Raw genomic sequence first — 26,507 nt, 5'->3', positions numbered from 1 at the left:
TTGAATTTAGATCACCATTATACACTGGACTGTTTAACTTTGGCTACTCTTCCTGTCCTTGCATTTCAATTTTAATCAAATTGGAGGACAAAACTTAATCAATCCTGACACCTCTTTATTTTAATTTCACAGCTTTATTTTTGTTTCATGACTTCAACATGAAATGTTTCATCCTGCATTTATAAATTGACATGTACCCTTTATTATTCCTAGTGCTAATAATAAAGTAAAAATAATAATTAAATGATATAGAAATCATGTATTTAAATATTTTTGTGCTTTTATTGAGCAAGTTATATAATTTGTATGCATATTATATTTAATTTGTGTGTAAATGCTATAAACAAACAAGTACTGACATGTTTAAATGAGAGGTTGAGAAAATCAAAACTCAAATTCTTCTATTATTGTTTTATTTATACTGTAATAGTCCAAAAATATGTGAATATGCATAATTTTACTGAAATAGCATAGTCTATGCCTCATTGCCTCTAGAAACAAAGGAAAAAACAGCTTGACAGTAAAATAGCACATGATATCTCTCTAATGCACTTTGCCCATGACAAGAGAAACATACAGAAACAAACAAAAAAACACGTACTTTTCCCCCACAGCAGCTGTGTGTGGTTAACTAGTGGCTTGGCTATAATTGTGAGAGAGAAGTGTGTGTTCTGATTTGGACGACACAGAGGACGCTCATTGCTCACTTCACTTCGTCAGTCATCTTGCAAGAATACACCTTGCACAAACAAATACCGCAGTAAACCTACTCACCGGACAAGTTGTTTACTCCCTCGGGTCGGGTCTCCGGTTTCACGCGACTAGCAGTGCCCGTCTCCAGCAGCTTCGCGATTAGCAGCGGGGCATGTGTGGGCACGTCATGGCAGTGACGGCAGAGTGAGGGCACGTTATGGATCACCAAGGTACCAACCAAGGTAGATCTAAATTATTATTTTGTTTATTTATTATTATTTTGGGGCCACACAGACGGACTTACACAGACACACTTCCAAAAAAACAAACAAACAAAAAAAAACACTCTGACAAAAGGGCACTTTGGGCATCAAGGAGCAAAGGGGCAGGTGCTCAAGCATCCTCCGCCCCCCCCCCCTCTGCACGTGTCTGTTGTACAGAGCAGTTTTCTGTCATTATTCATGCAAATGCTTTGTGGTAACAGCTGGTTGCGATGGTCAGTGCTCAGAATAATTTCCTTCAGTGTTCATTTAATTCTAAATATTTTACAAATATTTACATTTAAAGTGAACCCTTCTTTTGAGACTGTTTTCCAGTTTGGTTATTGGTCCCTGATTCCAAGGTTCTAATTATTAATTTTGATAATTACTATTGTGGGAGAAAATCTACGGCCCAGAACATTCTGGCCCCACAGAATAAGATGTCTTAAGTACCCTGTATAAAGGTTAGGCCCGATAAGGTATGGATGACGCTATAGTGACGTCTGATCTATGAGTTTATATCTTTCGTGGTCTTTGCAAACTTAGCAGTTCGAAACTGCTGTAGATATGTTTACAAAACAGATCTCTGACAAACCAAGGCTGTTGTTTATGTAAAACCCTACAACCTATCTGCTGTAAGCAGACTAACTGTCTCCCATGTTTCTGAGCTTGGAGGATATAACCTGAAACTAGAGAAGGTTTGGGAGGATTGACTTGACAATGCACTGTGCATACAGTTGTGCTGTTATTCTGTTCCTCCTTGATCAAGCTTGTATAAACTACTTCAACATAATTCATCGGTCTCTCTGAGTTTTCTTCATTTCTCCTGAATCGTCAAGCGAACCGAAATTCCACAACAACTATTAGTACCACACCTACCCTACCATTGTTCCCCAACAGTTTTCTTGGTGGCGTCCTCTCACTCGTCTCCTTCTTAGACTGGAAATGGGGGCTGTTCAAAAAACAAGTGCTGCAGACTCTTGGAAACCCCCTATAGTAGATAAAATGAGTGGCCTCAAGGGTGCTCTTTCACCAGGTAAAATGTGATGTGGTGCTCCCTTCAAATGGAGAAAATGTGTTGCAGTGCTTTCTCCATAAGCTGCTGGTGCCCTTTTTATTTTGTATTTTTTCTGCCCCTGGCCTTCATACAGTCTCAGTACACCACTGCAGTGGTTGTAAGAAGTGATTTGGATCTATCATGACATTCTTGTAAAGCAGTAGACAGTGAGATGGGGGGGAGTGTGGGTATAGTAAGTGTCAGACTTGAATACCAGATGCTGCTCACATCCCCAAACACCATCACTGTTTATCCATCTCAAAAAACTCTTCTGAATCCCTATAGCCTACACTGAAGTGACCACAAGCACAACAGATCAGAACATGATCATGACTGTGATGTTCTGGTTAGTTATTTAGCGAGTGGAGGAATGAATGAATGTGCAGCAGGAGAGTGGCTGTTGTCAGCTTCTAAAAGCAATTTTTTCACATTTTCTTTACATTTCTTATGGTTTCTTGTTATACTGTACATAACTCACAAATTATACATTCACAATTATACCATTTTAATCTCTAACAAAATGATCAAAAAAGAGGTTAAAAAGCTTCAAACTATTTTTCCACTTCTAACTTTTATGATTTATTTAATCTGCTGCCGGTAGCTCCTAATAATAAATCACATAAATGATTTATTAGTGATTTATCGTCCAACCTATAGCACCACAACATAGACGACAGCATTAGTCCTGAGATGTCTCTATAGGACATTATTTGAACTGCACTGATACAAGCCTGGTAAAAAAAGAGTTCTACTTTGACTTTCCTCTGCAATGACTCAAGTTACTCTTCAGAATACAGCTGGACTTCAACAACCCCTTTTCCACTGAGCTCTTAGAGGAAGATCACACATTGTTGCATTCTTACAAGTCTTTTTATTGAAAAAGAAGCCTAAGGCCAAAGTCACAAACAATATGCTTTTACACAACATTTACTGAAGATTTAATCATTTAACTCTTTTATGAATAAACAATAGAAAACTTTAATTCAGTGAGACACAAAACAAATTTGACTTTTAACAGAAAAAAACATCCAAGCTGATCCATCCCCGATGTTTAGTATGTGTGTTAACAACCAAATGGGTTCTTGGAGCAGATGAAGCGATAAGAGGTGCTGCACCTGGTGTTACCCCATCCATCTGAAAAAGAAGAGAAAAATAACAACACTAACTCTTAATTTATGATTTAAGTTGACAAATGAGTCACCATAGTGTTCACTGGTGCAGAAAATTGAGTAAATCAGCAGTCAGACCAATAAAAGTGTCCCTGAAGAACAAATGAATGTCACGTTCACACTGTTCTGGGCATCGTCTTCTATCAAGACATACACAAAGACATATCCACTCTCTGAGTTACAGCACAATGTAAACAGCCATGCTGATTAAAACTTGGACAGAAAAAATATTCAAATAACACTCACATTTGACAAAAAAAATTGATTATGTACGATGTTGCCTTCAAGAGCCAGGCAGACAGCTGTGTAGTAAATGGATCTGAACCAACACATTAGCTGAGGATATTTTCTTCATGTCATTTTCCTGAGAGAAAATAAAGGTAAAAACAGATCAAAGTGAAGCTAATGGAGCTCTCCAGTCAAAGCTAACAGGTGGACTTACAGTTGGTGCGTAAGTGGATGCAGGGGTAGCTGCTGGAAGAGGAGGAGGAGTACCAGTTTGTGTAATAGAAACCTTCACGGTCGATCCACATCCACTGGCCCTGAGGAACAAAAAGCATGAGTGTAAGCAAGTGCTGCTCTCATGTGTGAGTCTAGAGTCCTTTGGACCAGGTCCTGGCCTTGACCTGGACTGACTGAGGTGGTATTTCTTCATAAATTCACACTTGCAGGTTGAAGCCTCCCAGCCATGCAATGCTCTGACCGGCTGTCTGTGTGATCTGCTGGAGGAAGCTGTACTCTCTAGGGCTGGTGACTGAGGCCAGGTGGGCACCCTGGCTGTTGCAGTGCTCCTGATGGACACAGGAAATGACATAAACAATAGTTAGTTGTACATCCACAAAGATCACTCTGTGCTTCCTGTCTCCATTTTCCTCCTCCACATGGAAATGACTCGATCTTCTATGTGAACGTAAAGTTCATCTTTTCATGGACTGATGGTGACTGACCTACTAACAGATACCATCACCATCCAGAGGCTTTATGTTGCAGAACATGTTCATTCATCATGTGTGCTGATGGTAAGTTCGAAAGCAGCCTGACTGAATGAATAGCATGAGTCTATCAGATGCTATTATAGCTATTATATAGCTCACTATAACTATACCAAATGTTAGAGAAGCTGTACCTCAGCACTGTACCAGTTCATGGGAGTATTGACGAACATGAAGCAGCGAGAGCCATGGCTGAACCAGCCGTCTGGACAGAAGTTTAAACGAGCTACAGAGAGAAAGCATAGAGAGAGCATTGACTTTACTTCAACAAAATACTTTGAGGGAAATACACTGATAACAGATCCCTTTTAATCTCACATTTTACAGCCTCTTACAGCAAGAACAGCTGCTCTAATGACACCAGCACCTGTCTGTCATGGCTCTGATATACTTTGGAGAACAGTAAGCAGTAGAGCCAAACAAGGGAGGTTTTTGTTAATAACCAAACACAGTAAGCATACTGCTATGACTGCAGTTGAACATTCTACATGACATTGTGATATTTGGGGAGAGATGTTTGGCTTTCATTACTATGTCAGTGGTGGTGGTGATGTTAAGGTGACCTCATTCATTAAGGAACATAAAGAAAGACAAGTGATGTAAAGCCATGTGGTTCTCATATTCAGGTGCTGCTGCCTCCTCAAAGATACATATAACAAGTAAAGACGCGCACTATGAAGTACTGTAGTACATATGGATACTGTCCATGGATACATTATATTGCATTATCAAAATGTTTATGTGTTGCCAATACGTTTAAATCTTGTCACTGTGAGCAGACTTTTGCTTCATCTAATTAAACTTGTTTCTATAACACAAAATATGTAAGAGTTGGGGAGTAACTGATTACTCAAATATGTATTTTTTGTTTAGTTGACGATGAGCGGCCGTTGACGATGAGAATACACTGTTATAAGTGATGTGTGTCCTCTCTACCATTTTTGGGAACAGGGACAGACTCTTCGGGCACAAGCACTTCATCTCCCATCATTGTCATCTTGTCCTCCATCTCTGAAACATCACCAGTTTCATCAGAACTCTTTTTAGTTGACAGTATTTGACTTTACAGTAAGTCACAGCCACAAAAGTCAACAGTGTCTGGCTAATATCATATTTAAATCACACCGACTGTTAAAACCAGTCTAAGAGTCTGCAGCCATGCTACCAGCTTTGATATTTGTTTGTTTGTCTGACAACAATGGCAATGCTAACATGTTAAGTTTAGCAGGTAGATTTACCATGTTTACCCTTTTAGTTTAGCATGTTACAGAATCATGCTAACATTAGCTAACTAGCATGAACAAAGTACAGCTGAGACTGAAGGAAATTAGTTTTGCAGGTCAAACATAATCCCTATTCTCATAATAAGGCTTCACTTCCAGCTTTCCCCCACTCCATAATTTGACATTTAATCTCAAATTGTGAGGATTAGTTTTTACTTTTAGTGTGCAAAAGTCACTTTGTACACAAAGAACCTCCGACTTGACAGAACCTAAAGGAACAGGTACCAAATGTCAATCCTCTCAGCAGACAGGTCACCACTATCAGCATTAATCTGGTGGCCAGAATTTCTCTTCAATAATGCTGCATAGGTGCTCTTATACACAAGATGTACTGCACTGAGCTATAGTTTTATGTTCAAATCCCACACAACTGTCATATTCTGGAGGAGTTGATCTTGAATTACTCAGACTGACTGGTCATCACAACTCAAAACAAGAGAACACACCAGCTGTCCTAAACATCCTTTATCAATCCATTAAGGTTTTTTTTATTGAAAAAGCTACTTGTGTCGTTCTTTATTGTCCTGCTCTGTCCACCCACACTGTGTGTGTGTGTGTGTGTGTGTGTGTGTGTGTGTGTGTGTGTGTGTGTGTGTTAAAGCAAAGAGCTTCAATACTGACCTGGAGCCTTTTCTTTGTCTTCAGCTGGAGCTGCAGAGAAAAACACAACAATGTGTGTGTGTGTGTGTGTGTGTGTATGTGTTTTAGTCTGACCTGCAGATGCAACCCAGAGAAGAATGGAGAGGACCAGGACAGTCTTCATGCTAATGATCAACAGATTGTTCTATGTGGAGAAAAAGAACATTGAGCAGAGAGAAAGCAAAACCATGAGCAACACTGACTGAAAAGAAACACAGCAGGTGTCTTACCTGTCAGGTAAAAGCGATGATGATGATGATATTCAGGTATTAGCTTAGTGATGCAGTGATGACAGGAGGCTGCCCAGCTCTTTTTATACACACACCTGTGCAAAACGTGCCAATGTCTGTCAGTGACTCAGCCCTTTGTGTGGGAAGCGTGCATATAAAATCATTAACCTGTACTCTGATCTGTTTCCAGACAGAAGAGATTGCACATATAACTTCCTTGTTGTCTTTGTTGTTGTTGTTTCAGGTCAGGTTAATGGTTTAAAACACTGATACTGGGCTAGTTAAGCAGTTACAGTATATGTGTCAGATGTGTGTTCTGCACATGTATTTTAATAGACAGATGAACTGAACTTTTTCAGCTGCAGTCTCTGCTGTCCTAAAACACCACTGACCTTTTCTCTGTGTCAAATGTCTGCGAAAAACACTGAACCCTGAAATTCTCCTGATGGGTGTTTAAGCTTTAGACACATTTTTCTGCCAAATGCATTGTTGAGGTTAACCTGTGAAGGGCTGGTGGGATATGGATATGGGTTCAGGAAATGATGGGAGGAGTTGGGAGAAATCAACTACTCTGTGACAAGAGCTGTCATCTTTTGGCAACATGTTTTGTTCATACTTTCTTAGTCAGCATCAACTATCCTGGCATCCTCAAAGAGAACCTCAGTAAAGACAAAATAAACTTCAGAGAACCCATCACCACTGAAGACTGTTTGGCAGTATGTTTCATGTAAAAATCTGTTTTTTACGTTGTGACACCCTTTAAATTCATGATGAGTTTTGATTGGCTGTCAGTGTTTCTATAGTAAGTAAAATCGCTTTGAAAGTGAATGAAATAGACGACATGATTCCACACTGTCTACGGCGTTATAGTTGTGATGTGGACAACACATCCTCATACCTAAACAACTGGATATGTCGATTGCCAGTGACTCCCTAAGTATACGCATGAAAATTATTTGGTTAGGTTTCGAATAGCATTGCGGTTTTGGTTAAAATAACTATGGTACTGATGTAACTTCAGTTACATAAGTCCTGTGTTTGTTTGGCTCAAACATCACCAACGTCCTCCCTGTGGAATTTCTCGCTCTTTATATTACTTTGCTACTAAAAATTACTACAGCCACTAGAGGTCGCTGCCTGAAAAGAAACGTAATATGGTTCATAATAAGCTGCATTCAGGGTCGATCTAAATGGTTGTTTTTCTGATGAGGCTGGGCTAGGTGAGGACTTGGCCATCCACTGGAGTGAGAATGATTTTTAAAATGATTTATTCATAGTTATTATTATAGTTATCATTCCTGGTGTGGACAGCCCTTAAGTGTGTCTGTCAGCTGTTTGCTGCTGAGCAGGTAGCATACAGTGAGATTTTAGAGTGTTTTTGCTAAAACAGCTGCCTGCTGTTGCTGGAAACAAGTTTGATGAGAGCCGAGAGACTGATCCAGAACAAACCAAAACACTGAGCTGAAAGATGATAAAACAGGTATTCTCACTATAATCAACTGGTTTTTATCATCATTTGATCCTTTGTTGATATAAAAACATGAATCAATGCAGGTTTTATATTTTCAGGCTTTGATACACACAATACTTGTTAGTAAGATACAGTCCTTGTTGGTTTGGTCTTTTCATGTTGACAATAAGAAAAATACAGAAAAACACTGACTTTTAGTACTGCATTTCTGCAAATATACTTACTGCTCATGAAACTGGGTTCTTGTTTTACTTTCTGATGAAATGTTCACGTGCTAAGGATTCTTTACTAATTGAAAATATTTCATCAATATTTAATCACCTTAAACAAAGCAGGTTGTCAAGCACTGAAGAGACGATCAGCAAATATGCTGATTGATCAGTTATTTATAATAGCTCTGCAGGTTTCAAACTGTTTCCTCATAATGTCGTTGCCTTGAATGAAGGTCATCAGTTTTGGCCCATGGCCATTCCATCAATAGTTACTCAAGTTTCTGTGTCCACATCTGAAGAGTCATAGTGAAATAAATAAAGTCCAAAGTCAGTTTATTGTTCCTGTAATTCTCAATATACTCTAACAGAAGTACGTACCTCACATCACTGCCTCAATCAAGGGAGCAAGACGCCTACATAATACCATCTTAAGCAAATGACATAAACTTTTATAGTCCTTTTCTCAGGAGTTTATGGCCATTTATGAATTAACAGAGTTTTGTGTGATAATTAACTAATGTGATTTCAGTTGAGCCAGCATCTACACTGATGACTGCTTGCTGTAATGGTTTTATTGGCATATTTTGGTGGAAATGTACCCACTCTACCAGTCTCCCCAGGACATGATTTTGCTGGTTAATCCATCCAGTCTGTGATGTTATGTTATGTTTATATATATGTATATACATATGTATATATATATATATATATGTATATATATATATATATATATATATATATCTATCTATATATATATATATATATGTATATATATATATATATATATATATATATATATATATATATATATATATATATATATGTATATATATATATATATATATATATATATATATATATATATATACATATATATACGCTTTGCGTGTGTACACAATCTTTGCAACAAAGTTCCCCAGCTGGAATCAAACCAGGGTCATTGCTGTTGTACAGTATGTGTTTTAATCTGTAGGCCAGTCCAGCTCCTGTTGAAGTTCAATATAGGCTCATTACATGGCTTCTTGCATGTGATGGATTGGGTATGTATTTTAGATTGTACAGTGTTGACTGTGCAGTGTCAGTTATCAATGTCAATATCGACAGATGAAACTGTTCCTGAAGCTATTTGACTGTCTAAGCAGTTCTGATGAAGCATACTGCCCCCTTAAGTCTTCTCATGTTTGGCATGGCAAAATACCTCCATCCACTTAATTATATTTAAAGAGAAAGAAATGTATTTGTGACTGATTTTGAAGCTTTACTTCATACTGAATACAAAGCAAAAACATGTCATGTGGTTCATGTATTTTGTAATGAAAATGTGACTTTTTTTCCCCCCCCTTTCATTCTCCCTCAGAGGACTGAGGACGCTCTTCTTCCTATTGGCAGACTTTGGCATCACTGAGTTGGCAGATGGAAAATCGTTAGATAGAAAACAGATTGTGTGTGGAAATCTTCCTCAAAATGGAAAATGAATCCAATTTCCTTTTGCACTGGACGTACGAACATAAAATGTCTTGGAAAAATCCTGAAATATTTTGTTGTACAGAACACAGAATTATGTACTTTTTACTTCATTTATCTGATGATAGCAGTTGCTTTGTAAATTTGGATTTTCAGATCAAAACATAATGCAGATTCATAAAACACAAGTATTGTCTGAATTTTACTCTTCAAGTATCTTTAAAGCAGTCACACTCTGCTCCAAGCTGTTAGAACTGGATCAGTGTGATAATCAGTATTATGAGTACATGTACTTTTGATACTCATTTTATTTTTAATTCCTCTACTTTTCCTTCAGTCATGTGAATGCAAGACTTTCAACTTTTATCCCATTACATGTTATACTGATTTCACGCAAGCAAAATTGCTTTATTATATTATTATAATATATTATATATTATATTATAATATTGTCCCTGACATGTTATTTATGTACAGAGTATCCGTGTAGCTACAATGACATAAAAAAGAGAGAGAGAATGGCAAAGGCTGAAGGATAATTCACTAGATTGGTGTTCCAGAGTCTGATGTGATCCTTTTATATCATAATTCTGTGTCCTAAAAAATGGTTTCTTCAATGGTACGGACTAAACAGTCTATTCTCTGCTGGCAAGATAAAAAGAAGATGAAGACAGATCAGTGTTTTCTCCTTATCCTGATACAGCAGTGCCCCCTGCTGACTGAACGTCCTTACATCACAGCGCTCTCTGATCACAGCAACACTCCACCAGAGACTTTTAACAACAAACCAAAAAAGAATTCATAAAGAAAACAAGGCAGAAAAGAACATTTACAATATCATTCATAAAATAAGATAAAGAACGCTAATTAAATCTGTATTAATCACACATTTAGTCATGTGCAGGTCAGGTACTGTAGTTATTTTAGGATGCACTGTCTGATCATGTTTTACGCATTCTGCAGTTTCTCAAGCTGGAAAACATCATATTACTCAGTTCTATTTTTTAATGATTAAATAATGGTTTGCATTATTACAACCAGGTCCTGCGAGAAATTCGCAACATGAATCATGACCTCGAAATGACGATAACGTCAAGCTGAACAACACAGTGGCCAATATGACAGACACTATTTCAAGGCTCGGCGAAAGGCTACAGTACCAATAAAACTACAGCAGGAGGAATTCAATCCGAATGAAGGGAATCCCGGAAGAGTCGGAAAGGGGTCGAGTGTAGTGGACATGGTTAAAAAAAATGCTGTGTGGATTATTCAAGGAGACACCTGATGCAGCAGGGGCATTGGAGATCGAGAGAGCCCACAGGACGCCAATGAGCCAGCAAGACAAGGGAACCACCACACAGCGGCCCCGGCATATCCTGGTGACATTTTTGCGCTATACTGATCGAGAGATCAGTATAGCGCGTTCGGGGCATGAAAAGTTGGAACATTTACCTGGAATGGGTCCAAGGTGGAAATTTTTCCAGACTTTTCCAAAGAGGTACAGGACAAGAGGAACACGTTTACAGAAGTCCGCCACATCTGCATGAAGAAAGGATGGCGTTACTCCTTACAGTACCCCGCTGTATTCTGGGTGACGATTAATGGAGCACGGCGCCGGTTCGAGGACGCAGAAGAGGCGAAACGCTTCATTTCAACACAGCACTCAGCTGAGGAAGCGGAGTAAAACACAGGACACTGAGGATAGGCCATATGACCTGTGTTATGGGATTGTTCTATAGTGGTAGCTCCCCCCCCCAGTGTTTACATGAAAATGGTATGGCCCGACTGATAGCAGGAAGTGCTGTTTGTTTATGTCTCTGGCAGTAGTTCTCAATACAGTTCATGTGATAGACACACTCCATGTCTCTTCTCCATTTATTACACACAAACATGGTGTCAGAAGTGGGTGACCAAGTCAAGTAGCTAAGTAACACATAAGAAGACATCAGCATCACAATGGCGTCCGCAATACCACCACCAGGAGAGATGAAATTGACCGGCGACCTCGCAAACAACTGGGACGAATTCAGGTCGGAGTTTGAAGATTACATGCTGGCGACGGGTCTAAAAGAAAAAGAAAGAGATGTACAGGCAGCAACCCTGCGACGGGTGATGGGCGGTGAATGTCGACACATATATAAACACAACTTAGGACTTTCAGCGGAGCAGGCGAAAGACCCCACAGCTATCCTTGACACTTTGGAGGCGCATTTCAAGCCAACCAGGAACGTGATATTTGAGAGATATATCTTCGGCAACTGCAAGCAAGACGAAGGGGAACCCATCGATGCATTTGTAATGCGCCTAAGAGAGAAGGCTGTGTCCTGTGAGTACGGAGACCTTAAAGATGATCTGATAAGAGACAGACTGGTGCTAGGCGTGTGTGATGAGGCTGTGCGCCGTCGCCTGGTCAGAGAGAAAAAGCTCACACTCGCATCAGCCATAGAAATATGCCGGGCGGCAGAACTGACGGATATGAGTTTGAAAGCAATGACACATGACAGACCTCCGGAGACAGTGCATGCAGCAGACAGCCGTCGGCCGCGGGCTGCACCCAGGCAGACCCGCCATGACAGGTCTCAGAATCAGGCGCCTGGCGCGAGCGAAGGCGCAACATGCAGATTTTGTGGCAACATGCACAGGCCCTGCATATGGCAAGAACTGTCGCTATTGTGGAACAGCAAACCACTTTGCAAAAATGTGCATGAAGAGGGGCCAAACCACTAGACAGTTAAACGCAGCAGATACCGAATGCCCGGAGGATGTGAGCAAGGCTGACACAGAGGCACACATATATACGGCACAGAGCATTGGGGCAGTGCAGGGATGTGGGAAGAAATGGTTTTATTAATATTAAGATGAACAGGGGATCTCAGAGATGCCAGTTGGATTCAGGGGTGACCTGTGATGTAATGAGCATAAAAGATATGAGGAGACTGGCACCCCAGGCAAAGCTATTACCAAGCCAAACCAGATTGGTTCTATATTCAGGCCAGTCAATAAGATCCATCGGCATATTCAAAACAGAGTGTGTAGTGAGAGGAAAAACATACGAGCTGAGCTTTGAGATAGTGAGGAGCAGTCAGAGACCCCTGCTGTCAGGTGACACCTGCGAGAGTCTAGGTTTGATGCACTTCACCATACCTAAGGAGCTACTTATGGTAGGACACAGCAGCTCAGAGCTTCTAACTAGGCAGCATCTTATCAACACCTATGACGACGCTTTCAATGCAACAGTCGAATCGCTCCCAGGGGAGGTTCATTTTGAGTTAGACAAAGATGTAGCTCCAGTGCAGGCTTCTCCACGTAATGTTCCAGTGGCTCTCAGAGATGCAGTCAAGGCTCAATTAGACAAACATGAGAGAGATGGACATTTAGCCTCAGTGTCCAAACCAACTGAGTGGATTAGCAACATGGTGATAGTCAGGCAGCCATTGAAACTGAGGATTTGCATAGACCCCAAGTCACTAAATCTAGCTTTGAAGAGGTCCCACTACATAATGCCAACACTTGAGGATGTTTTATACAAACTGCCCAAGGCCCGTGTTTTCACTCTTGTAGATGCGCGTGATGCCTTTTTACAGTGTAAGCTAGATGAAGAAAGCAGTTACACAACCACATTTTGGACGCCCTGGGGCAGGAAACGCTGGTTAAAGCTGCCTTTCGGGGTATCGGTGGCCCCAGAGATATATCAGCGAAGACAGCATGAGCTACTGGCAGAGCTCAAGGGCGTAGAACCCATTGCGGACGATATACTGGTGGTGGGGTGTGGGGACACAGATGAGGAAGCCACGAAAGACCATGATAGGAAACTGCTAGAGCTCATGGCCAGGTGCAGGGAGGTCAAGCTTAGACTGAGTCTAAAGACACTGCAGTTTAGGGTCAGGGTTTCATGGACACATTTTGTCAGGGGCTCAGGGTGGACCCTGAGAAAGTCAGGGCTGTTCAGGATATGCCTCTCCCCACAGACGCCAAAGCAGTACAGAGACTGATAGGCTTCGTGACCTACCTGGCGAGGTTCACCCCACACCTCTTGGAGGTGTGTGAGCCACTACGTAGGCTGCTGGACAGGGATGTCCCATGGCACTGGCTACCTAAGCATGACGCTGCAGTTGAAGAGATCAAGCGTCTGGTCACAGCGGCCCCGATCCTGAAATACTACGACGTGACCAAGCCAGTCACCATCCAGAGTGATGCAAGTCAGAAAGGACTGGGCTGCTGCCTATAACAGGAGGGACAGCCAATAGGGTATGCATCACGGGCACTAACTCAGACAGAACAGAATTATGCACAAATCGAAAAAGAGTGCCTGAGTATTGTGTTTGCATGCCAGCGGTTTCACTACTACCTGTACGGGCGGGGGGAGATCACAGCAGAAACTGATCATAAGCCACTTACCTCAATCTTCAACAAGCCCCTCCTCACTGCCCCCAAGCGTCTCCAGAGCATGCTGCTCACGCTCCAGAGTTACAACCTCAAGGTAATATACAAGCCAGGCCCTGACATGCACATCAGTGACACATTGAGCAGAGCCATGGTTTTACCACAGAGAACTGACACAAGATACACAAAACACAACATCTGTAACCTGCAGCAGGGGCAGGAGGACACAGAACAGATAAACCAGGCCGATTACCTGAATGTCACCAGCAAGCGTCTAAGTCAGATCAGACAACACACTGAGGGAGACGAAGCTGTTCAGTTGCTGAAGGCAGCAGTGCTCCAGGGATGGCCGGATCGCCGGGAGGACACCCCTCTGGCCATCAGAGAATACTGGTCAATCAGGGACGAGATCAATGCACAAGATGGAGTGCTCTTCAAAAGCCAGAGAGTCATAGTCCCAAAATTGCTGCGTGCAGAAATGTTGAAACGCATTCATGCCAGCCATGTAGGAGGAGGAGATGCTTGCTATAGGCAGGCAAGAGACACGCTGTACTGGCCAAACATGCACGGGGAAGTCAAAGACTACGTGAGCCAGTGCTCAGCGTGCAACGAATACTCACATGAGCAGCAGCGTGAAACAATGTTGTCACATGCACTCCCAACGCGGCCATGGCAGATTGTGAGTATGGACTTGTTCAGGCAGGCAGGCAAAGACTTTCTGCTTATTGTAGATCATTATTCAGATTTTTGGGAAATAGAATTGCTCCCAGATCTTTCAGCAGAGACCACAGTACTGAGATGCAAGGCCCAGTTTGCAAGGCACGGGCAGCCTGACTGGGTGATAACAGACTGTGGGCCCCAGTTCGACTGTGAAACATTCAAAAGGTTTGCAAAGTTTGCAGGTTTGAACACGTTAAGTCCTCACCCAGACATCTGACTGATGTCTCGTAGACTGAGGACCCCACTCCCAGTGGCTGGCACGCTCCTGGTGCCAAACGTGGTCACTGGGGTTCCAGACAAACTGCGGGTCAAACATCAAACAGCTAAGCTCTGGTACGACAGGTCAGCCAGGGACCTGCCTGAGCTGAGCATTGGCCAGGACATTAGAATGAAGCCATTGCCCGGGGACAGGACGGGCAGGTGGAGAAGAGGAGTTTGCATGCAGCAGGTGGGTCCCACATCGTACCTGGTGGATGTGGAAGGAACACATTACTGGTGAAACCGGGTGGACCTGCGACCAGCAGAGGTCGGAGGGACAGGGCGCCACCCCGAGCAGCACAGCGAGCAGCAAAGCAGCCCGCCTGTCAAACAACCCAGTAGTCCACCCCAAAATGCAGTGGGTAAGGTCGTAGATTGTGGCACAAGTGCACAGGAAGTCAGGCCGCCAGGGCAGAGTGTACTTCACCAGCCCATGGGTGATTCCCCACCCACACCAGGGCACAGGATGGCCAGCGGCAGGCTGGTGAGGGTGCCAAACAGACTGAACCTATAGACTGGACTTAATGCTTGGGCCAATTTTTGTTTTGTTATTGTGTGATGTTGAAAAGAAAAAAAAAAAAAAGGGGGGGGGGGGGGGGGGGGGGGGGGGGGGTAATGTGGAAACAACCTGGAATTTATTTTTACTTGAATTCAAGTTGCAATACAGTTAAACAATTAAGTGCAATAAGGACTATGTTAAGCTGCTATCTAAAAAAGGGGAGATGTTATGGGATTGTTCTATAGTGGTAGCTCCCCCCCCCTAGTGTTTACATGAAAATGGTATGGCCCAACTGAAAGCAGGAAGTGCTGTTTGTTTATGTCTCTGGCAGTAGTTCTCAATTCAGTTCATGTGATAGACACACTCCATGTCTCCTCTCCATTTATTACACACAAACAACCTGTGGGCTTCAACACGGGCGTGAGTATACTTTACATGGGCTGCAGTTAATGCAATGCTTTGACAATAATAGCATATTGCAGCTCTAGCGACCAGCGCTGATTTTTGTTCTCATTTCTGACTGGATCATTGATAATTTACCACGGGAGTGGCAGCTCCTGGTGGATCGCAAACCACTTCACACAGATGAAGGAAACATGGGGGGTTTGAGGGAGCAGCAGGGATGCTGAGTCTGCTGGGGAGGGGACCACCGGTCGGGTGTACTTGGGCTATGTTTTGCACTCCAGTTTTACTGGCTAGACATTACCTGCTCATCATATGGATAATAAGATAATAAAGTTTACTTCCTGGAATGTAAATGGGCTAGGGTCCTAAAAAAAGAGACACAAGACGCTGGATTATTTAAAACAAAAACAGTCAGATGTGATTATGCTCCAAGAGACTCATTTGCTAGAGAGAGATACAGCTAGAATATGTGGTAGATGGATAAGCTGCTCTTATCATAATTGCTACAACAAAAAACAAAGGGGGGGTCTATATTATTTCCCAAAAGCATAGATGTAAGGGTGGACAGAGAATTCAGAGACAGTAAGGGGCGCATCCTAGTACTTCTGGTTAATCTTTCTGGCCAAAGGGTGATATTAGGGAATTACCCCCCCTTAAACGAAGAAGATCCAGATTTCTTTCTCAACATCAAAAAAACTCTTCTGGGGGGTCACGTGATGGCGGTGAGCTGAGCAGACGCATGTGCTAGAGCTCCGTGCCACTCGGTGCCAATTTTCTCATTATCCTGACAACAACCGGCATTTTTTTAATGAACACAACAGGCTATGTCCCTGGAAAACTTTTGGCCACAGTCTTTCGACAATATGGGAAGAACCAGAGGAAACAAAGACAAAAAAGATGTCCCGACCGAGCCCGACGGCGACACACAAGATGGCGACCAGGTCGAATTACCAGCCGCAGATGGGCTTGACCCTGCCCTTGCTAAAGCTCTGAGCGTAATGACCAGTAACATTATTAAAGTTATTGATGATAAACTTAGCCCTCTGGTCGAGACCATCTACAAGAATACCACGGAGATCCAGGCTGCTAGCAAGCGGCTAGATGAAGCAGAGGCTAGGCTATTAGCAGTTGAAGGCTCCGCCGAGACACAAGAGCCTAGGATTGTGGAGCTGGAGAAGCAGGTCAGCGCCCTCACCGAGAGTCTGGACATGGCCGAGAACTATAGCCGGCGCCTAAACATTCGAGTCGTCGGCCTGCCCGAGGATACGGAGACGGGGCAGCCCGTGGAATTTTTCGAATCATGGCTACCTAGCGTCCTAAAGATGACCACGAAAGCTGGCCGCATAAAGCTGGAGAGAGCCCACCGCACCCTCGCGCCGAAGCCGGACCCGAACAGGAGCCCCAGGGCGGTGCTGCTACGATTCCACGCGTTCAGAGATAAACAGAGGGCCATGGAAGCGGCGCGCCGGGTGAGCCTGGACGGTGGCTTAATCTACAACGGAGCCAAGGTCTCTTTTTACAGCGATTTCTCCTCGACGGTGATAAAGAGACGCAAGGCATACGATGCGGTGAAACAGCGGCTACGAGAGCGAGGGATGCCATATGCTATGCTGTTCCCGGCCACTCTACAGGTGACACACGGGAGCTCCAAAAAGAGGTTCTCCACGCCGGAGGAGGTACGCGCTTTCATTGAATCCTTGCCCGGATGATGACGCTGCGGAGCACGGAGCTTCGTTTGTCTGCTCTGGGACTCTCCTTCTGTAACAGCCGTAGCCTCTCTACTTCTGCTGGTAGGTCATGAACACCCTGAACATTATGAACATTTTCTAACCGAGTGGCACGGCTGCTCGTAACGTTAATATTACGTTTCCACTTTTTTTCATTCACTCCCACAAGGAGAGGGAGGACTCTTTTAGTTTTTTTGGCACGCTATTCATCAGCTGTCAGTTCGCTCTTGGTGAGTTTGAAAGGTGCTTGTATGGTGAACAGTCCCTGTTTATTTGGGGAAAGACCCTCAGTTTGTTTTTCTTTGTTGTACATTTGTTGTGTTTGTTCAGTGTAGTTCATATGTTCAGCTCAGGACATGACATGTCAATAAGTTTTATGTGGGCTATCAGTGTGGCGTTTTCCATCCCTGCTAAATGTAACGGTCCTATGTATTTGATAATAGTATTTTATGGCTATGTCTAATTCATATAATATCAAGATTTGTTCTTGGAACATCCGCGGCCTACAAAAACCTGCCAAGAGAATGGCGGTATTATCATTTTTAAAAAAGGAAGATGTATCTATTGCCTTCCTCCAGGAGACCCACCTGGAGGACAAGGATAATGCTAAATTGCAAAGAAGTTGGGTTGGGCAGGTCTTTGCTACTTCATATTCTTCTTTCAGTAGGGGTGTAGCCATTTTGATTAGTAAAAATCTGGCATTTAGGTCTCTCGACTGTGTTAAAGACAGCCAGGGCCGGTATATAATTGTTAAAGGTATACTCGCAGGAAAGGAGGTAACATTTATGAATCTATATTGTCCCCCAGCTTATTCCCCTGATTTTCTCACCAAAACCTTTGCAGTTTTTATGGAACATGCTTCAGGGGACTCTTTTGTGGGAGGAGATTTTAATTGTCACCTTAATCCCTCTCTTGACAAACTTCCATCTGCTATTCCCCCCCCCTCTAAGCAAGCGAAGGTGCTCGCTAATATATGTCATGATATTGAATATTCTGATGTATGGAGGCAGCTTCACCCTACTGATTCAGAGTTTACCTTTTTTTCAGCGCCACACAAAAGCTACACCAGAATTGATTACATCTTCATCCCCTCATCAAAAATGTCTCTTGCTTTATCATGTTCCATGGGCAACATTGTGTTATCAGACCACGCCCCTCTTTATTTGGTGTATTCTCTCGCTGAGGACAGGGCATTGTCACGGCGCTGGAGATTTCAACCTTATCTACTCAAAGACGACAAGTTTATTTCTTACTTTACTTCAGAATTTAAGATTTTCTATTCTATCAACTCACCTTCCACAGATAATCCCTCTGTCCTCTGGGAGACATGTAAATTATACTCCCGCGGACTGATTATGTCTTTTGTCGCATCCAAAAGACGTAGGAAGAATGAGCAGCGTAAACTTCTTGAATCCCAACTAGCTGAATTGGAGAAAAATCACACATCTAGCCCAAGTCCTGACTTACTCAAGGATCTGTTATCTGCACGTGCTGCATTGAATACTTTTCTGATCCAGGACTCTGAGCAGTCGCTTAAATTTGCCAGGCAGAAACTATATGAGTTTGGGGACAAACCCGGAAAATATCTTGCCAGTCTTGTCAAAAAGAGGGCAGATTCTCAAAATATAGTCTCTATTACTGACCCTAATGGTATTAGATCGTTTGATATTAGAACCATTAATAAACACTTTGCATCATTTTATTCCAACCTTTATAGTTCTGAACAGCCTGACAATGCCCTAACTCTTATGCATCAGTTTTTCGCAGATTTGAGACTCCCTAAAGTTACAGAGGATCAAAAATTACAACTAAATGCCCCAATTACTAGAGAGGAAGCGCTACTTGCTTTGAAATCTATGCCGTCCAGTAAGGCCCCAGGGCCAGATGGATTTGGATGCGAGTTTTATAAGGAGTTTAGTGATATTCTTTTAGACCCTTTGTTGTCTATGCTCAATCATTCGTTTGAAAATGGGATCCTACCTCAGTCCCTCAGGGAGGCCAATATTTCTCTCATCCTTAAAAAAGGAAAATGCCCTGAAAGCTGTGCCTCATACAGGCCAATAGCCTTACTTAACTCTGACCAAAAACTACTCTCCAAAATTCTGGCCTCACGTTTAGAGAAGGTGCTGCCCCATATTGTCAAGGAGGACCAAACCGGTTTTATCAAGGGCCGGAACTCCTGTGATAATCTGAGGAGGCTCCTTAACATCATCCAGCTAACCCAGAGTCGCCAGGACCCTGCCCTCGTGCTGTCTCTCGACGCCGAGAAGGCATTCGACCGGGTCGAGTGGTCGTATTTGTTTTTTGCTTTGGAAGAATTTGGCCTCGGCGAAAATTTTGTGAATTGGATTAGGGTTCTGTACAATACTCCGACGGCGGCGGTTCTGACTAATGGGCTGAGATCCGACAATTTCCCCCTCCACCGCGGGAATAGACAGGGTGACCCCCTAAGCCCCTTGTTATTCGATATTGCTATTGAGCCGCTGGCCCAAGCAGTAAGGCAAAACAATTTAATTTCGGGTATCCTCGTTGGTGAAAGGGAACACAAAATCACCTTATACGCTGATGACATTTTGATACATCTGTTGAAACCTGAAACTTCTGTTCCCTGCCTGATTAAGGTCATTTCGTCGTTCAGTGTCTTTTCAGGATATAAAATTAACTTTGCAAAATCCGAAGCTATGCCCCTAGGATCGTTAACTTGTGTTCCAGATATGACTGAGCCCTTTCCATTCCGCTGGTCTCCTGCCGGTTTCATTTACTTAGGAGTCTATGTAACACCTACGTTTGGTCAGATGTTTAAGTCTAATTTCCCCCCCCTCTTCGAAGCTATAAGGGCTGACTTAGACCGTTGGGCCACTCTTCCTCTTTCCTGGCTAGGGAGGGTGGCTCTTATAAAAATGAACGTCCTGCCCAGACTGCTGTATCCACTGCAGATGATCCCTATATTATTGTCAAACAAGGTTATTAAGGTGCTTGAAGGCTGGCTAAGCTCCTTCATTTGGAACAAGAGGAGGCCACGTCTCAAGATGACAAAACTTCAAATGGCGGGTTGTGATGGAGGGCTAGATGTACCTAATCTTAGATTTTACCAACTGGCTTCACACCTGCGGGTGATTTCAAGCTGGCTCAACTGTGATCCTGCCTCAATTTGGCATGATATTGAGTCCTCTCAGTCAAAGTGTCCCTTGGTAAATCTGTTGTATATGAATAACCCTGAATCTGTCAAAAAACTCTGCTCTAACCCTATTACTCTCAGTACCATCAGAGCTTGGAGATCCATTCGCTCTATAGAAAGCCGGGCTCAGTTAACATCTCCTCTCACTCCCATTCTTGACAACCCGGACTTCCTGCCAGGCTGTAAGGACCAGGGCTTTAAAGTGTGGAGCACTCGAGGGCTGAAGAAAATGGGTGATCTGTTTAATGGCCAGATTTTATTATCCTTTCAGCAGCTGCAACAACAATTTGATTTATTTAATCAAGGTGACTTTTACAGATATTTACAAATTAGAGATTTCATAATTAAAAACACCACCTTAAGGACAAATAATACCACTTCACGTGTTGAGAAGGCCCTGTCTCTACAGATTAGTAAGAAATGCATTTCTGTTTTTTACAAAGCCCTAAACTCTAGCTCTCCTCATAGCTCACAAGCCACCAAGCAAGCTTGGGAGAAAGATCTTGGCATTGCCATAGATGATGCTGACTGGCGGGAAGTCTGGTCTCAGGCCATGAAAATCTCTGTGTGTAATCGCACCAAATCCATACAGTTCAGAATTGTACATCGCACGCATATAACACCTGTTGTCAAGAACAAAATGGACACTAATAATTCACCGCTTTGCTGGAAATGCAATTCTGAGACTGGTGATTACTTTCACTGCCTCTGGTCATGTGTGAAGTTACAATTGTACTGGTCTAGTATTGTGAATGAACTGTCTGCCATCTTTGGTGTCTCGATACGGATGGACCCTATGTGCCTGATACTTGGTCTCCCGGATGATCAGATCACTGACAGAAAACACAGGAGACTTTTCAATATACTGACTTTTGCTGCAAGAAAGAACATTCTGCTCATCTGGATCAAGACTGTTGCTCCAACAAAAAAATCATGGCACAACATCGTTATGGACTGCATTCCTAGTGAATATATCACATGTATGCTTCACTCCAAAATAGATGCCTTCTATAGGGTCTGGAACCCTTACTTGCAGCATATTGGTCCCACGCTGTCATCCTCCTTGCTTCGTGGTTTTCCCAAATCAGCCTAGCCTGTTTTCATAACTTTGTTCTAAGTGATCACTTTCTAACAAACACCTTCTGGCCTTGCTATGCTTATATGCTCTGTATCGTAGTCATCTGGATACTGCCATGTCTTGCTGCAGGAGATTGATAGGGAGGGGGCTGGTCAGAAAATGTGCCCATGGTCACTTTTTAAAAAAAAATTATTTATCTATTATTTTTTATTTATTTATTGTACCCACATTTCGCTCTTCCCACTCTTTATTTTCTGTCATGTCTGAGCAGTTTTGTGTGTTCTGTGTTTTTGAAAATGCAATAAAAATATTTTTCAAAAAAAAAAAAAAAAAAACTCTTCTGGATTTTGGAGACTTCCCAGTCATACTGGGAGGCGACTTTAATCAACCTCTTGACGCTTTTTTAGATAAATCTAAACCCGGAATATCTAGATCCTCCAAAACTGTGAATGCAATCAACTTGCTCTGTAGACAAAACGGCTTGCATGATATATGGAGGTTACTTATTTCAACTGCTTGAGATTATACGTTTTTCTCCAACAGACACTCCGTCTACTCCCATATTGATTATTTCTTAATTACACATTCCTTAATCACAAATACAGGGGCCTGTAGCATAGGAGCAATAGCTCTCTCTGATCACGCTCCAGTGGATCGTGTGGTCACAATAGGAAGCAAGACTGAAAGAACTAAGACATGGCGAATGAACACTAACAACCTACAGGACAAAACGACACGTGAGGACCTCAAAAATCACATTAATATGTTTTTTGAGACTAATAAAGACAGTACTAAACAAATCTATGTTTGGGATGCCTTTAAAGCTTACATGAGGGGGGTTCTGATTCATAAATCCGCCATCTCAAGGAAGATTGATCAGGAAAATACCCATAGATATGAGGAAGAAATCAAAAGATTGGAGAAACAATTTTGGAATAAACCCACCGATTCCTGCCTCTCAGACTTAGTCAGAGCTAAATATGAGCTTAACAAAATATTTTCCAAAAAGACTGAATATTCTCTCTTTAGACTCAAGCAAAAATGGTATGAGTCAGGAGATAAAGCTGGGAAACGCTTGGCTAACTAGCTAAAGGCCAGAGAAGCCTCTTGTCAGATTGCAGGGGTCAAAGACAAAAAGGGCAGACTTGCCACCTCTCAGAGGGAGATCAACCTAACCTTTAAAAATTTCTATGAAGAATTGTACTCCTCAGATGGAGAACTAGATATCGATAAAACTAAAGCTTTCTTTGAGCATTTGAATTTACCTAAAATTTCTGAAGAAGACATGCAATGGCTGTACCGACCAATAACAATTAAAGAATTACAGGACACAATTAAGACATTACCAAACAGCAAATCCCCGGGTATCGATGGAATACCCTGCGAATTCCACAAAGTGTTCGCTGAACAACTAGCCCCTGAACTACTCAAGACCTTTACAGCAGCCATTGAGGGGAACGAGCTTCCACCTTGAAAGAGGCGGTTATCTCAGTAATTCTGAAAAAGGGGAAAGACCCACAGGAATGCAAGAGCTACCGCCCCATTTCACTTCTGTGATGCGATGGAAAATTGCTCACAAAATTATTGCCGATAAGAGTCAACTACATTATAAAATCTGTTATTCATCCGGACCAAGTAGGATTTGTAAAAAGTCGCAAATCATCCGATAACCTTAGACGAGAAGGCGTTCGACCGAGTTGGCTGGGACTATTTGAACTACACTCTTAAAACATTCGGCTTTGGTATTTGGTTCCGGGACGTTATCAAACTTATATATAAACATCCCAAGTCGATGGTGACTACAAACGGTCTAAGGTCAGCCCCTTTTCAGGTCAATAGGGGGACAAGGCATGGTTGCCCTCTCTCCCCGCTACTATTCATCGTAGCTCTTGAACCATTGGTGGAGATAATTAGAGGTCATAAAGCTATAAAAGGAGTGAGACTGGGGCATCAGGAGCACAAACTCCTAATTTTTGCTGACGACATATTGGTCCTAATATCACACCCCCAAGATTCTGTCCCCCCGATACTTGATACTGTCAAGAAATTCTCTGAAATCTCAGGATATAAAGTGAATTGGAGCAAATCGGAGGTAATGCCTCTATCAAAACATTGTCAAAAAAAAAGATTTTCAGGAATGGAGATTCCAATGGATCCACAAAAATATGAAATATCTAGGAATTCTACTTAACCCTGGACTGGTCAACATGATAAAGGATAATTTTGACCCTTTGTTGCAGAAGATCCAGCTCCTCTTCAAAGGCTGGGATAAACTTTTAATCTCATTGTGGGGCCGTGTCCAAGTTATAAAAATGATGGTCGCCCCCAAGCTATGTATGCTCCCTCTGAACATCCCTATAAGTATTTTTAAGTCGATTGATAAGTTGTTCTCAGAATTTATATGGGCAGGGAAAAGAGCTAGAATGAGACTTGGTAGATTACAAGCCACAACGCGCAAGGGAGGTCTTTTGCTCCCCAACATGCAGTTTTATCAAGAGGCTTTTCTAATATGCTCGCTCAGGTTGGAAAGTAACAACAGACCGTTGTGGGTTCCGACAGAGCAGGAGTTGAATAAACCATTTAATGCAGCCGACTACCTAAGCCGGAGTTCCCAGATAGACAACCCAATTATGTGACATACCAAAACCATATGGCATAAAATACACAAAAGAGAGAAATCCTCTGCCTTCTTAACTAACTCTGCATCTCTCTGGAACAACCCTTTATTGAGGATAGAGGGGAAGCCATTTTACTGGAAAGACTGGCACAATAGGGGCGTTAAGAGCATTGGGTGTCTCTACCAAGGAAACATCTTGACTCTGAGGGACTCTGAGGGAACAATTTAATTTACAGAGAAATGATTGGTGGAGATACTTGCAACTTAGAGACTGCTTATTTTAAATCAGCAAATTTTAGTCAGAACCCCCTTTACATTCAGATATAGATGAACAAATAAAAAAACACATAGCAAGCTCAATTTATGCCTATCTGATAGGCAAATACAGTGTAAACACTGGAGGACTGAAAGCAGTGTGGGAAACAGATTTAGGGAATACCTTTGACGATGATGATTGGAACACATTAGTAGAGCAAATGCTCCTTCCTATGAGAGATGCCAGATCAAAACTGACTCAATACAAAATCTTCAATAGGATCTATTTTACCCCAACAAAGTTACAGACGATGGCCCTGACACCATCTGGGGCATGCTGGAGATGTAACTCCAACCTAGGCGACATAGTGCACATGTTTTTCAGCTGCCCTTTGCTGACTACTTTTTGGCAAAAGATCGTAGAGAAAATTAGCAAAAAACCTGGGAACTTAGATAACCATTAATCCAAGCCTGTGTCTCCTGAATGTCACTAAAGATATCAAAGATGTTAGGGTCAAACATCGGAAGCGGCTAAAAGTTGACATTACCACTGCCAAAAGGATGATATTGAGACATTGGACGGACAGTGAACCTCCAACCTATATCAAGAATGGTTTAACACTCTGGCAGAAACAGCTTCTTATGAACGTCTCATTTACAAGATAAATAATAATTTGGACACTTTCTCAGAAATGTGGGAGCTGTTCCTGATACATTCCAGGGAAACTAGTGCAGATTAACACCTAGCTAGTCTCTTTTTTCTTTTTTTTCAAAGCCAACACTTTAAGTTGCAGCCCAGTGGTTCAGACAGGGGGAACTGGTTCAGGTTAAGGTTGGGGGGATGGGGGGAGGGAAGGGCGTTGTTTTGAGTTTTTATTTCTTAATGTTTATCATTATTACTTATAAATGTGTATACATATGTTTTTTGGGGTTTTTTTGGGTGGGGGGGTGTTGTTTTTTTCTTTTTATTTATTTATCTATTTTTTTCTGTTCCTGATTTACCTGCTTTTGCTTTTTTATGTCCATGGGTTGAATATCTCTTCCATAATATTTTTATGTAATTTCTGATATGATATCAGATGCTTGTAATTATCATTTGATTTGTCATTGTTTTAAAAGGAAACAATAAAAAAGTATGAAGAAGAAAAAAAAAATCATAGTAGAACCAGCCATGAAATAAAAATAAAATAATCGTGAAGAAAAGTGAATGTATTTTGTCTTTAACATTTCTTTATAAATGTTTTCCAAAAAATACTGCTTTTGATATCAGAATTTAAATGTTAGAACTCTGTCAAATGACCTCTTATGTACAGAGCGCTGAAATTCATAATATATTTTTATATATTCACTAAAGAGGTGAATGGGATGAGCTATGAATTCTGCAGCCTCCATGAATGGAATACATTAAATGAAGTGTTTGTTATTGATTGATTTTGAAAGGATCTACACAGACTGTTCTGTCAGAAGAGCATTTGTAATACAGCAGAGAATGGATCACCTACAGTCTTCAGTTACTGGCTGTCTGTGTGTGTTTTTTCCTACCTTTGCTTTATATGTGTCAATTCACCATGAAAAGAACATCCTTCAAGCCGGATTTGAACCAGTGACCTAAGGATTACAGTATATTCTCTCTACAGTCCTCCGATCTGTATGCACAACTTGTTACATTAGATGACAGGTAACGAGCTGGACACGATACAGTATGGTCCTGTCATTCACTCTGTGTGGGGGCTGAGGGCTGAGCTCCACCGACCTGCACACTCAACAACTAAGAGTTAGAGCACAGGAACAGAAGCAGCAGCTGTGTTCAGGACCAGAGCCACCTCACTATGAACCTCTACGTGACATGTCCAGGCTCTGTGCACACACACACACACACACACACACACACACACACACACACACACACACATATAT

General features: G+C 42.1%; 1 protein-coding gene across 1 annotated transcript; it reads right to left on the bottom strand.

Annotated features, from left to right (window-relative positions):
- Positions 1-3,024: 3,024 nt before the first annotated feature.
- On the bottom strand, positions 3,025-6,269 carry LOC141004462 (ladderlectin-like). Its single transcript, XM_073475963.1, has 6 exons — positions 6,169-6,269; positions 5,108-5,182; positions 4,306-4,397; positions 3,845-3,970; positions 3,622-3,721; positions 3,025-3,144 (listed from the first exon to the last, which is right to left on the bottom strand). The coding sequence occupies exons 1-6, from the start codon at positions 6,215-6,217 to the stop codon at positions 3,074-3,076; spliced, it is 513 nt and encodes a 170-aa protein (XP_073332064.1). The 5' UTR covers positions 6,218-6,269; the 3' UTR covers positions 3,025-3,073.
- Positions 6,270-26,507: the final 20,238 nt, after the last annotated feature.

This window comes from Pagrus major, chromosome 1 (assembly GCF_040436345.1).
Source record: "Pagrus major chromosome 1, Pma_NU_1.0".
In the NCBI taxonomy this organism is placed as follows: Eukaryota; Metazoa; Chordata; class Actinopteri; order Spariformes; family Sparidae; genus Pagrus; species Pagrus major.
Note: the sequence above shows the minus strand (reverse complement) of the source record. Positions and strands in the feature narration are given on the sequence as shown.

Bases quoted from the DNA above. Each gene is read 5' to 3' on its own strand.
- LOC141004462 (XM_073475963.1), bottom strand. From the start codon at position 6,217: ATGAAGACTGTCCTGGTCCTCTCCATTCTTCTCTGGGTTGCATCTGCA. The intron at 5,183-6,168 runs GTCAGACTAAAA...GTGATGTTTCAG, and splicing joins TCTCTGGGTTGCATCTGCAG to AGATGGAGGACAAGATGACA. The intron at 4,398-5,107 runs GTAGAGAGGACA...TTCTCTCTGTAG, and splicing joins TGTCCCTGTTCCCAAAAATG to CTCGTTTAAACTTCTGTCCA.